The 14,365-nt window shown below is 42.1% G+C and overlaps 1 protein-coding gene across 1 annotated transcript; it reads left to right on the forward strand.

The window, feature by feature from the left end:
* Positions 1-9,511: 9,511 nt before the first annotated feature.
* On the forward strand, positions 9,512-13,188 carry LOC138037450 (uncharacterized). Its single transcript, XM_068883372.1, has 4 exons — positions 9,512-9,528; positions 10,061-10,121; positions 11,108-12,289; positions 12,661-13,188. Exons 1-4 carry the CDS (start codon positions 9,512-9,514, stop codon positions 13,186-13,188), a joined length of 1,788 nt encoding a protein of 595 aa, XP_068739473.1.
* The last annotated feature ends 1,177 nt before the right edge of the window (positions 13,189-14,365 follow it).

The raw sequence follows: 14,365 nt of genomic DNA on the forward strand, positions 1-14,365 counted from the left end.
GACGTCAGCTTTACCACGGAGGATGTATCGGAGGCTCTGCTAGCCCTTGACCCCAACAAGGCTACTGGTAGAGACGGGATCCCCTGTCGTCTCCTCAAGGAAACAGCGCGGCAAATAGTTCCATCACTAACTCAGCTGTTTAACCTGTCTCTCTGCTGTGGTACGCTCCCGGACGACTGGAAACTGGCGAATATCATCCCTGTCTACAAAAAAGGAGAAAAACAGTGCGTAGAGAACTACCGCCCAATCTCTCTCCTCTCAATAGTCTCCAAGTCTCCAAGGTTCTTGAACGCTGTGTGCTGGGCAAAATAAGTGACCACATATTCTGCCTTATCAGCTGCATCCAACATGGCTTCACTTCAAGTAAATCTTGCACCACGCAACTTTTTGAAGTACATGATCACATCGGCTCGTTACTGGACGCTGGCAAGCAAACAGACATTATATACATGGATATGTCGAAAGCATTCGACAAGGTCGGTCATACTCTGTTGCTGAACAAGCTCCAGACCAACTTCCTCATCTCTGGAAACCTATTGTCATGGTTCCGGTCTTACATGTACTTGCTAGGCCGGAGACAACGGGTTACCCTACTAGGTACCAGTTCCCCCGAGATGGATGTCACGTCAGGAGTTCCCCAGGGTTCCATTCTGGGCCCAATATTGTTTCTCTTGTACGTGAATGACCTCCCTGATGTTGTGGTGAACTCGAAAGTGGCCTCATTTGCTGACGACACTAAGGTGTACCGGAGGGTTGACTCCACCCAAGACGCTATCCTCCTGCAAAACGACCTAGACAACTGGAGGCCTGGTCTATCTCCTCAGGCTTGGTTTTCAACCAAAAGAAATGCAAGCAGCAGCACATCACAAGAAAGTTCAATCCAGTTGAGTTCCAATACAAGATAAATGACAAGCCGCTAGAGGTCACCAATCACGAGAAAGACCTCGGAGTCCACGTTAGTTCCGACTTAACGTGGAAAAAGCACACGCTCGAAAAGTGCGCTAAGGCAAACAAGTTACTGGGGTTCATACGTAGATGTGCGATGGACGTTCAAAGCTCAAGCACCCGCAGAACTCTCTACTTAGCCATCGTACGTGCTGCTCTTGGCTACGCCACTCAAGTGTGGTCTCCGCAAACAATAGACCTCATAAGACGCATCGAACGCGTCCAGCGACGCACCTCAAAGTTTATTTTAGATCTACCCTTCCTATGTGAGGAAAGCTATAGAGACAGGCTCTTGTCAATTGATATTCTACCTATCTGCTATTGGCATGAGTTTTTGGACTTGGTACTTTTCTTTAAACCCACCAACGTTATTGTTTGTGTATCACATGACGTGCCCCCTGAACGCATTGTTCCCACAAGAGTCACTAGAGCAAGCGCTAGCAATGAAAAATCTTTCAGACCAAAGAAATGCCGCACTTCTACTTATCAGCACTCTTTTTTTGTAAGAACTTCTAGAATCTGGAACGCTCTCCCCCTGCAGTTAAGATATGAACATGTAACTCTAAACCAATTTAAATCTCTCCTCTCCTCATACTACAAAGATGTACTTATCTCGCGCTTCGATGTTGAGGACCCTAGAACCTGGAAATCTGTCTGCTTTAAATGTAATACGCCACGCAACCTTTCAGAGCCTATTTCGTGTTGTTATTAGTTTACTATATTTTACTATTTTATTTGAGTGTTTAGAACTTTGTTAATCTTGGGCCCACAGTAATTGGCGTCAGCTGTTGTGGATACCCTGCCTTCACCCAGTATTTGTTTATTTTTTGTGTACGTCGTCATGTTTTGTTAATAGTTTATTTAGAAGGCGATGTTTAATAAATAAATAAAATAAATAAACATCCCCCACCCCCCAATTCAATGTTGTGTGAGAATTTTTCGGGCGACTGTTAGTAGTTGTGAAAATCAACATTGGAGGAAGGGGGAAACGGGGATGGGTGTTCCAACAAATGTGACGAGTATTGTAGGTTGAAATTAAAATTAACCTAAATTTAAATTTAACTGTAACATATATACTAAAACAACTATTCACCTCAGTGTCGGTGGCTAATGCTAGCCACTTCCACTTCAGTGAATAGTTGCTAACTATTTCTGCTGTACCTAATATGGTCAAGGAACGCGTCAGCAATTAAGCGAGCTGAAAAGAATTTTTGCAGCTCTGAGAATAAAGTGGCCGATAAAAGCAGTTTTGGGCCGGAATTGACCGAGGCAGAAATTGATGCTTTAGTCGACAATACTACCCCCGGGAACACCAAAGAAGAGTTGTTGATCCCAGAGTTTTAATAAAACAATTATTCTACTCAGGCTTGCTGGATATAAAATAATTACAACCAACAAGGCACGTTTATCTATCACTTCATATCCAGCGAGCCCTTGTAGAATAATTGTTAAATATTCGCAGATATAGCATTTCTTAATACAATATTTGATATTTCTGTGGGAACAATCATGATTTTGAGTTATTAATATGTGGTAGCAAAGATTGGAGCATTCATCATTTAATTCCGGCGCAGTCGTACCTGAAGTCGGGTTCAACTGACGTAACGTTTCACAGATTTTGTAAATTCCCTTTAGGTCTAATATCGTAAAAAGACCTTTTAGGAAGCATGACACACACAAATCTTTCCGACAAAAGTCCCAGAAATTGATAATTCGTCGCTGGAGGGTGGGAGCAACTGTGGTTTAAACGTTACGCAGCACACTTGATAGTGCTTTCGCTAAAAATATGAGCTAATTGTCGCTGTGATAGACACTCGCTGTAGTCACGGTAGGTTGTACCGATAACTGAAAAGAAGAAGCCACACTTGCGTTTGCCGTTCCCCTTTTTGATCAAGAACCCAACATCTTGTACAAGCAAAAGCTTCAAATGACACACATTATGGGGTGCAAGGATGGCGCAGTGGTGAGAGCACACGCCTCCCGCCAATGTGAGCCGGGTTCATTTCCCAGATTCGATGTCATATGTGGGTTGAGTTTGTTGGTTCTCTACTCTGCAGCGAGAGGCTTTTCTCTGGGTACTCCGGTCTTTCCCACTACTCAAAGCCCAACATTTAATTTGGTTTGTGTTAATTGTTGATTTGAGTTTACAGTGTCCCCAATTAATGCTCCAGCGCTAGAAGACTAGACACTTAAATAAAGTTCCTTTCCTTACCATCCACGTTTGCGGCATTCCGTTGGGATGGGGGTGGAAACAAAATTGGGGAGGGATTAACAGAGAACAGCAGGCTGAAGTTTAAGTTCCACCAAAAATCTGGGAACTTCTACGCTTGATTTCGGCTTCTTTCTTGCCTGTTCGCTACAGTTATCTAACAGATTCTAAAAAAAATAAGAGGGACACAGCAAATTCTCAAGAAAAGGGAATAGCATTTTTGAAATGAAGAAGCCTGTCGTTTGCCTTGCCCGCAAACGCCAAACAAATCTCTATCGTAAACCATCCATGATTAGGAATGTTTAGGACACCTCCGCCCACTCGACGGAAAGTAAATTTTAATATACCAAGTGAGACCCAGAGCAGAAAGATCAATAGTGCTGCAAAATCAATTTGATAAATAACGGTTCAGGTTTCCTGTTTCTCACATAGTAATTTATATTTTTCGTCCGCTTCTGAGTGTAGTCCAGAGAAGAAGATTTCGACAACCGTCACACTACGACAGAGATCACCGCTTATTGCAGAGGTTCTCTTTCAGAACAACTTTCACGAGTTACTTGAGGACAGGAAAAGGGATATTATTAGCTGGAAACTCGTCCGACCGGAATGCAAAGTTATATATTTTGGTTGGCCTTTGCTCACAAGTTCTAAATCCTATAAACGCTTTGCAAAATTCTTGGCTTCCCAATTTTTTTCACAACAATTTTCGTCTTTGGTGGAACAGATGTGGCGCGGTGGTGAAAGCACTTGGCTTCCTCTAAAGTGGCCTGGGATTGAGTCCCGCATTGTTAAGACTCAAGTCTTCAAAGTATCGCTCCCCTCGCCTGTGCATTCCTTGTTTAAGTCAAGTACATCTAGTCATCCGAAGAAATCCTTGACTAAGATGGCGGATTTCAATTGAAGCGTTATTGTTGGCTACTTAAACATGTTAAGTACAAATGAGTGGTCAAGTATGACAATGCAGATAAAGAACTTTCTATTCAGAAAAAATTCTAGCCAGTACTTTTTCTTTAAGTATGACGTTTACAGCCAATGGCCAACGGAAAACGGCAGGCTCCTACTTGACATAAAAGCGTAGAAATTTTCTCATTTTAACTTGTCTCGTTCCTTTAAAACGTTTCTTGATATCTCGAGCTAAGAGGACAGAAATGAGCTAATATCAAGCAGGGTTCTTACATTTTTGGCAAAATCTCAATTTCACTCACGACGTCGTTTCCCGTTTGGGATAAACGTCATGCTTAACCTCTTTAATAGTTGTCTCAAACGTTGATGGTTCTGTTCAGTAAATCAGAGTTAGCAGAGGCAGTAAATTGATCACTATCCAATGGATACCTGAGTTAGTCGACAGTGGTCGCCGTGCTATCCTCTCCTCTTTCTGAAAACCCAGACTCGATTTTTTGTGCGCTACGTTTATTTGCAGTTACTCCTTTTAAGAGGAGAATTATAGAATGTTTCTAAGCAGCTGCTTTGCAAAAGCTTTTCACTGCTTTGGCCAGTTCCTTCCTTCCTTGTACTTCTTCGAATACCCTATCAGCAAGCAATCATTGGTGTTACGAAAAATAGCATTGCGTGACTAGTGTTACTTTCTAGATGCTTCGTAAGAGTTCGTAGTTTGTTTATTTGTAGGTTTGTGCGTAAGCGTTTCTAAATCGGTGTGTTTTGTAATCTTTCTATAATTAGATTGATTACTAATTTAGAAAGTTCTAGAAGATTATTGTCAGAGTATATAAGTAGACGAGTCCATGCGAAGTTTTTTTAACTAGTTTTTCACAAGTGAAGAGAGTTGGCGTTAGCCGTGTTTAGTCAAGTGTGACTGAAGCTGTGTTTATTCAAGTTTGCGGAGGTCGTGTAAGTTTATCAAGTTCGTGTTGTTTGGAGTCTTCGTGGAAACTACGTTCATTTTTGGAATAAATCTTCTTGATGTTGTTCCGACAACCCTGCGTTCAGTTTAGTCTGCAAGCTACCTGTCCTCAAAACATTTGAACTCGTAACATTGGGGGCCTGTCCGGGAGAGGAATTCATTTGTTTGGCGACTACAGTAACCAGGAAAGGGCATCTCAAGAAGAAGGAGTTACAAAAAAAGTAAGAAGAAGTGTTTCAAGGAAGTAGATATTGAGTGAACTACTGCTGTGGAAATGGATAAGTTCATACAGATTGGAGAAAAGTTCGGATTAGAGGGAGAAAAGCTTCGCGAGTTTGTGAGGGAAGAGGAAAAAAAAGAAGAAAGACGTAGACAATTGGAAGAAGAAAGAAGAAGGGAAGAGGAAGAAAAAGAAGAAAAACGCAGAAAATTGGAGGAAGAAAAGGAAGAGAAACGCAGACAGTTTGAAGAAGAGCGAAGAAGGGAACAGGAAGAAAGAGAAGAAAAAAGAAGGCAATTAGAAGAGGAAAAGGAAGAGAGGCGTCGAATGCTTGAGGAGGACAAAAAGAAAGGAAGAGGAAGAGAAGGAGGAAAGGCGCAGAAGAGAAGACGAAGAGAGAGAAACTAGGCAACAAGAACGCGAACTAAGAAAATTGGAGATGGAAGCGAAGCTGTTGAAACAGAAAGAGGGTATTGAAGCAGCAAAAAGAGAACATGAGCTGGAGATTGCACGTTTGGCTGTGGAGAGTGCTGACGGGCGTCCTGAAGTGAGAGAGGATAGGGCCAAGGCACCCAAGCTTCCCTCATTTGTCGATGCCAAGGACGACTTGGATGCTTATTTACAAAGATTTGAAAGATTTGCAGCGACAGCTAAATGGGAGAAGACAGGATGGGATTCGAAACTTAGTGCTCTTTTGTCTGGACGTGTGCTAGAAGTTTATTCGTGGTTATCCGAGGAAGCAGCCCAAGATTATGACCGAGTAAAACTAGCTTTGATGAAGAGATATGACCTAACGGAGGATGGTTATCGCCGTAAATTTAGGGCATCAAAGCCGGAAGTTGATGAGAGCCCAGAGCAGTTTTTAGTGCGACTGGAGAGATACTTGTTGCGGTGGTTGGAACTGTCGCACACTGAACGTTCTTTTGAAGGCCTGAAAGATCTAATTGTGGAAGAACAGTTTATTGACTCTTGTCCAAAAGAGTTAGCTATTCACCTTCGTGAAAGAGCCCCGGAAACGCTTGACCAGATAGCGAAAATCGCCGATCAATACTTGGAAGCACATGGAAAGCACCTGTTTAGCTCTAGCGACCAAGAAGCCGGTAGTACAGTCCAAGGTGGAAGAAACAAAGAATGCACAGTGTGATACAACAGCTCTCCAGTGTTACAGGTGTAATGCCCGCGGACACAAAGCAATTAAGAGGCCCTGACTGTAAATATCGAGAATCCGCTGACAGTTGCAAAATTTCACAATTTCTTTTATTCTACCTAAAAGACCCATTTGGTGAACTATTTTCAAAAATGTAAATAAAAAGTTCCATAGCGCTTTGCTTTTTCCGAAAAATCCAAAAGTTCAAATTACCCCGAGGCGGTCCCAAACCTTCGGAAAAACAATGAAAAATTCTGCAACTTCGTTAACTTCGTTAATGCATGCGTATCCGTATGCGTTTGCCATTTTGGATATTGGTAAAAGGACCCTTTGTCGTTTGAAAAATGTAAACTTCATGTAATTTTGTCAAATTTAAGACAACATAAAAACTCGTTGAAATAACCCACTTTCAATCTTTTGGGTTGAGGTGAAATAAAGGCCAACGTGAAAGGCCTATAAAAAATCCTAGTATATAAATTTACGTGTCATATTGTACATCAGCTGAAAGCTTTATCCTTGTAGGTCATTTTCTCCAACTGTCGATTTTAGCCCGCAAAAATTAGCGCATCCAGTTTGAAAAGAGTTCGGGCTATTTTGACCAAAAATTCAATGCAGATTGCTGAGCGGATGCATGTCACGCAAGAGGTCACGGCCAAACCTTCAGTTTACAAATAATGCATCTTTTTTCTCTTTCTGATTGAAAATGGCAGCAAAGAGCGCCTTGAAGTACTTCAATGACCTTTCAATATATTTAACGATCATACAAGCACACCACATATCATTTTATTTATCTTAGGTCTAGACGAAGATAACAGTCGTCGATCGCGTTGATGTGTAGTCCAACAAATTGATGTAAAATTTGATTCACATACACAGCGAAACTTATTACAAAATTGAAGAGAATTGGGTAGACTTACTGTTGTTACTGTTAGTTTAAAATAACGCGATGTAATTCTAGGAGCTCCCTATCTTACTCAATTTTTGACCGAAAAGGTCAACAAAACACACTGCCAAAGAAATGATCAATGAAGATGTGCGTCCTTGCAGTTCTTGCTTACCGTAAAACGTTCATAAATGATAAAGCCAATCACTCAAATATTTTTCTTGCCTGTAGAAAAAAAAAATGAAGAAAAAGAAACCAATCAAGAGTAAGAGAAAAACTTACGACCTTTTTCACCAATAATTCGCATTCCAAAACGAATGTCATGCAAAAGAGTTGCACATTCCATGACATTCTGAAAAAATTATCGTCTCGTTGTTGTAAGGTTCTTTCTTTTTTTGAACGTTTTTAGCACGATTTTTCGTTTTAGAATTCTCTTTTAACCATGAACAACACTGTTACGAAACGGCACTAGTACCATTGTGTCGAGTAAAATATTATCTGATTTGTGTTATAACATCACGTGACGAAGCCGTCCCACGGAGTTGGCTGCAGAACAGCAATTGACCAGATGGATGTTCAGTTCCAACCGAGACCACAGGACATATTTAAGTCCTCTACAGCTAAAAGGGACTGTGGAATTAATAGCAGTGAGTCAACTTTCGTCTTATCAACCAGCGAAACCCTTTCTTCTAGTTGGGCATGGTAGTAAACCCCTTTCAAAGAATACCCGTGTACATCGGCTCTGGGATGCCCCTAGACGAAGAACTTTTTTGAAAATTTTGGATAAATAACCCGGACAGACTTCAAGCGACGGAAGTGATCCAAAAGAATGGCTATCAATCGATCATCCTTGTCACTTGAAAAAACGAAATGCCCCGAGTACATATTCATAACAAAAAGATTTTGAAGATAAAATTGTTTTGATCACTGACAGATATCGGTAGTGGGGTTTGCGTAAAAACTCAGAATAGAGGCGTAGAAAGAAGGTAGGGGAAAAAACGAAAAAGGCGGAGGGTACAGCCACACTTTGGCAAAGGGTAGGCTCAAGCGAGCTATTCTTTTCGAGTGGTGAGCGATGCAAGCCAGCAAAGAGCGCTAAACCGGAGCGACCGCACCGCAGTCATTTCGCGTTCCTCTTTCTGGTGCCCCTCGCTTCTCTCCTCCGCAGAGGCTCCCGCCTGGTATTCCAGTAATAATAGCAAACATGCTTCTACGGAGGAGACAGACGAGTGAGCACCAGAAAGAGACGCGAGATGGCCGGGATGGGGTCGCCCTAGCCTGCCACTTACGCGTTCTGTCTTTACTCGCGCGCGTTGCGGGCACCGCTCGAAGAGGATAGCTTCCTCGATGCTATCCGATCCTATTGCTTGGAAATAAACATCTGAGGGTGGGTAGAAAACGACCACATCAGCCCTAAGACCCAAAAACGAAAATCAACTTGAAACGGCTGCCTTGATCTTATTGATCTACAAGTGTAAGGAACATCAAGATCTTCAATTATCAATGAATCTGATCAATTTCTCCGTTTTCTTCAAAACCCCACCAAAAGGAAAAAAGGCATACCCCCTCAAAATCCCCTTCAAATCGCTGGAAGCTCGCATGAAATGGGACTCTCGACCGAAGCAAAAGCAAGATACAACAAGATGCAATTCTGATTAACAAGACGAATAGACAATTCACTTGTTGCCAGGGTCCCTGCCTCCAGTTCCGTAAAAGGGGCTGTAAGATATATCTTTGGAGCCTCTATTGTCACCAATTTTATCACAGTCTATCTTTATAAGACCGTTTACAAATGCACAAACACAATTTACATGTTGTCACACATATATCAAGTTAGTGCTTTTTAAAAGTGGGTGTTCCTTTTTATTCGGTGTTTTTTTTTTATATTTAACAATTATTCTTCGAGCCCGAATGGGCTTTGAGTCGGTACCCATGAGGCCGAAGGCCGAATGGGCTATTGACTCAGACGCCATGAGGGCGAGAGGAATAATTGTTTTAGTAAAATCCAACTAGTTGGTCAAAAATATCGAGAATAAAAAACTTTTAGCCACTTAAAGCTTGACTTTAATCCTTTTTTGCCGCCAAAAAGCCCGCGCTTTTCGCTACTAGTGGGCTATAACATATAGCTTAGTAGTAGCTCAACCAATAAGAATGCAGTATTGATAATAGACCACTAGTTGGATTTTACTAAATAAAGACCCGCAAAACGTTCGTAGCGGGCGGCGACAGCGGCGAGGAGAGGAGAAATGGCTGTATTCGCATGGTAAGACCCCGGTCAAATTCATTTAGATTCATTGATAATTGGTCTTACACATATCATGCCGTTTAGAGCTGAGTCCAAGTAACTTTGACAACATTCTTCGACTTTTACTTTCGGTGGGGTTTTGTAGAAAATCGGAAAGCCTGGTCAAATTCATTGCAGACCATTACTATGACCTTTTTTTCTTGTAAGTCTCAGGTCGTCTCATTTCGAGATGTTTTCAGGGCTGCATTTTGAGAAGAGTTTCCCGAACATCTGATCCTTGCTGTTCTGCAGACAAATCCGTACTTTTTGGTTACGTCACGCGAAGTTATATTATCACGCAAATCAAATTTGACATGTTTGTAATACTTTACTCGACGCGATGGTACAAGTGCCTTATGGTAACTGTTTTTCTTTGTTAAAAAAGAATTCTCAAAAGTTGCGAGAAGAAAGAACCCTAAAACAGCCCTTTAACGAGACGATAATGTTGTCAGAATGTGCTACTCTTTTACTCTTGATTGGTTTCTTTTTCCTCATTTCTTTTCTTCTACAGGCAAGAAAAAGACGTAAGCAATTGGTACTATCAGCAGTTTAAAATGTATGAACGAATTACGGTAAGCAAGAACTGCACGCGAGGACGCACATTTTCATTGATCATTTTGTTTTGTAAGTCTGTTTTGTTGACCTTTTCGGTCAAAAATTGAGTAAAATGGGGAGCTCCTGGGATGACATCGCGTTATTCTAAAGAGTAACTACAGTTAGTAAGTCTATCCTATTCTCTTCAACTTTGTATTAAGCTTCGCTGTGTATTTATGCACCCGGGACTATGCATCAACGCGACGACGACCGTTATCGTTCAGTTAGATCTAAGATTAATAAAATGATAAGTGGCGTGCTTGTATGCTCGTTAAATATAATGAAACGTCATTGAAGTACTTCAAGGCGCTCTTTGCCGACATTTTAAATCAGAAGAGAAAAAAGATGCAATATTTGCAAACTGATTAGGATTGGCCGTGACCTCTTGCGTCACATCTGCTCAGCAATTTGCATTGAATTTCCGGTCAAAATAGCCCGAACTCTTTTTAAACTGGATACGCTAATTTTTGCGGGCCAAAATCGACAGTTGGAGATAATGACCTACGAGGATAAAGCTTTCAGCTGATGTACAATATGACACGTAAATTTATATACCAGGATTTTTATAGGCCTTTAAAGTTGGCCTTTACTTCACCTCAACCCAAAAGATTGAAAGTGGGTTATTTCAACGAGTTTTTATGTTGTCTTAAACTTGACAAAATTATATGAAGGTTACATTTTTTAAAAGACAAAGGGTCCTTTTACCAATATCCAAAAAATCAAACCGGGAATTCACCGCGTTGTCGCATACGGAGTTGGCGAGGTTGCAGAATTTTTCATTGTTTTTCCCAGGGGTCAGGGGCCGCCTCGGCGTAATTTGAACTTTTGGATTTTTCGGAAAAAGCACAGCGCGATGGAACTTTTTATTTCCATTTTTGAAAATAGTTCACCAAAAGGATCTTTTAGGTAAAATAAAATAAATTATGAAATTTTGCAACTGTCGGCAGATTCTCGGTATTTACAGTCAGGGCCTCTTATCTGCCCAACTCCAGCAAGAAAGTGTTTCCTATGTGGCAAGCAAGGCCATGAGGCGAGGAACTGTCGATCAAGTGGACGAAAGTCAGGAGGCCAAGGTAAACATGGTAACCCTGTGCAACGGGGTCAAGTTAGTGCTGGCTGTTTGGTTAAGTCAACAGATCTTAACGCTACCGCCGAGGAACTCAAGTTGTGTATTCAAAATGATAAGTTTCTGTTAGCCTGTGGCAAGAAAGTTCCGTTGCTAAGTAATACCTGTGTTGAACCCTTAACTGGAGTAAGAAGTAAGATGCCAGTTGTAAAAGGCAGAGTTGGAGAGAAGACTGTCGACGTTTTAAGAGATACCGGTTGCAGTGGAGTTGTAGTCAAGAAGGACCTTGTCGACGAAGATCAGTTCACCACAGATTTTAACGTCATGTTGCTTATTGACAACACAGCGAGGAAGGTACCTATAGCAAGAATTTATGTTGATACGCCTTATCTTAAGGGTCATGTAAAGGCGCAGTGCCTTTCAGATCCTATCTACGACCTAATTATTGGTAACGTACGTGATGCAAGGGACGCAAAAAATCCAGATCCCAGTTGGCAAGAGGTTTGTGCAGTAACTACCCGAACTCAAGCTAAGAAAAAGGATGAACGCACTACTTTGAAGGTGCCTAGTACCCGTGAAAATCCTATTGTGGATAGAGAGAAGCTCAAGCAGATGCAGCGTGAAGATGAGAGTTTGCGTAAGTATTGGGATCGAGACGGTATGCCAGTGAAGGGTCAGGCGGAGATTTCATTTGAAGAAAAATTTGGAGTACTGTACCGCCTGCACAAGCATCCTTACATTAATGGTGGTAAACTGCTTAAACAAGTTATGGTACCTGAGAAGTTGAGACTTCCCATAATGGAAGTAGCTCACGGATCGATCATGGGTGGTCACATGGGCATCAAGAAGACAACAGATAAGATCCAGAGTGCATTTTATTGGCCTGGAATTCAAGGTGACGTAATCCGATTTTGCAAGTCCTGTGACGTGTGTCAGAAGACCGTAAGTAAAGGATCAGTGCCAAAGGTACCGTTAGAGAAGATGCCGCTGATAGACAAGCCCCTTAAGAGAGTAGCAATAGATCTTGTTGGTCCTATCAGTCCCCTGAGTGAAGAAGGACACAGATATATATTGACACTGGTAGATTTTTCGACTCGCTACCCAGAGGCTGTGCCACTAAAGAACACAGAGACACAGAGACTGTAGCAGAGGCATTGGTTGATATCTTCAGCTGTCTAGGAGTACCCGAAGAAATCTTGGGTGATCTCGGTACGCAGTTTGTTTCTGACTGCATGAGAGAAGTCACCCCACTACTAAGCATTAAACAGCTTACAACAACACCCTATCACTCGATGTGTAACGGTTTGTCGGAGAAGTTCAATGGAACGATGAAGTCTATGCTGAAGAGACTGTGTAGTGAGCAGCCAAGACAGTGGCATCGCTACATAAACCCGCTCCTGTTTGCTTATCGCGAAGTTCCCTAAGAGTCCACTGGTTTTTCACCGTTTGAGCTGTTATATGGAAGAGCTGCCAGAGGACCAACGGCTATACTCAAACAGCTGTGGACGAAAGAAGTTGATGAGCCTGAGGTAAAGAACAGTTACCTGTGCGTTTTTGAATTACGAGAGAAGTTAGAAGATACCCTTAAACTTGCCCATAGTGAACTGGAAAAAGCCCAGCAAAAAGGAAAGCATTATTACGACCGCAAGTCTAAAGTTAGGAAGTTCCAGTCAGGTGAGAAAGTGCTTATACTGCTACCTACCGACCATAACAAGCTACTTATGCAGTGGAAGGGTCCCTTTGAAGTTGGTTCTGTGGTAGGTCTCAATGACTACAAAGTGAAAGTGAAAGGCAAGGAGAAAGTTTACCACGCTAACCTACTTAAAAAGTACTTTGAGCGAGAGGAGACTACAGCCGAAGGAGCAGTAGCAGGTGGAGTAGGCGCTACGTGTATAGACGATGCTGTCGACCGTGCAGCTAAAGCTGATGAAGCAGAGGGAGAAAACGTTGATTTTTTAAAGATTGGTGGATATCAGTAGCCAAGGAATCGATCGAGGATGTTAAAACCGGACCAAATCTGACGGATGAGCAAAGGAATGAATTTATGGATTTGGCTAAACAGTTTACGAATTTGTTTACTGAAGCACCAGGTGGCACAGATCTCGTTCAGCATCATATTAAAGTCATTTCAGAGGAGCCGGTTAGATCAAGACCTTATCCAGTACCTTACAGCATCAGAGAATCGCTGAGAAGAGATATTGCCGACATAATCAAAATGGGAGTTATTAGAGAGTCCAGCTCTCCGTATGCGTCACCTGTGGTAGAAGTGAAGAAAAAAGACAACACAAACCGCGTGTGCGTTGATTATCGGAAATTAAATAAACTAACTGTATTTGATCCCCAGCCTATGCCAACTCCTGAACATTTGTTTCAGAAGCTTAGCGGAGACACGTTCTACTCAAAAACTGACCTTAGCAAGGGATATTGGCAGATAACAATACCAGAGGAGGACATTCAGAAAACGGCGTTCGTAACACCTGACGGGTCGTACGAGTTCTTGAAGATGCCGTTTGAAATGATCAACTCGGCAGCAACGCTGAAGCGTGCAATGAAGAAGTTGCTAGAAGATCTAGCCAATGTTGATCTCTACTGGGATGATATATTGGTTCACACCCGTACGTGGGAAGAACATATTATAGCCCTAAGGGAGCTATTTTCGCGCCTTGTACATGTGGGGTTGACTATTAGACCTACTAAGTGCCTATTCGGAGTAAACAGTGTGGATTTCTTAGGCCATCGACTGGGGCAAGGAAGAAGATGCCCCGAGGCCAAGTACAAAGAAACAGGTGCGATCATTTATGGGTCTAGCAGGATACCACAGAGATTTCATCCCCAGCTTTGCAGCGATTGCAGTGCCCTTATCTGATCTCACACGGAAAGGCCAGCCTAATAAAGTTGTGTGGGGTGAGGCACAAGAGAAAGCCTAGCGAACAATCAAGTCTTACATAAGAAGTGAGCCTATTCTACAGCTCCCTGATCCAGCTAAAACTTATTTCTTATGGACGGACGCCTCCAACAGTGGAATTGGTGCAGTATTAATGCAGAAACATGATGACAAGTTGTTTCCTGTTTGCTATGCAAGCAAGAAATTGACAGGTGCAGAAAGGAACTACTCCACAATTGTAAAGGAATGTCTAGCGATTGTATGGAGTATCA

This window comes from Montipora capricornis, chromosome 2 (assembly GCF_036669925.1).
Source record: "Montipora capricornis isolate CH-2021 chromosome 2, ASM3666992v2, whole genome shotgun sequence".
Taxonomy (NCBI): domain Eukaryota; kingdom Metazoa; phylum Cnidaria; class Anthozoa; order Scleractinia; family Acroporidae; genus Montipora; species Montipora capricornis.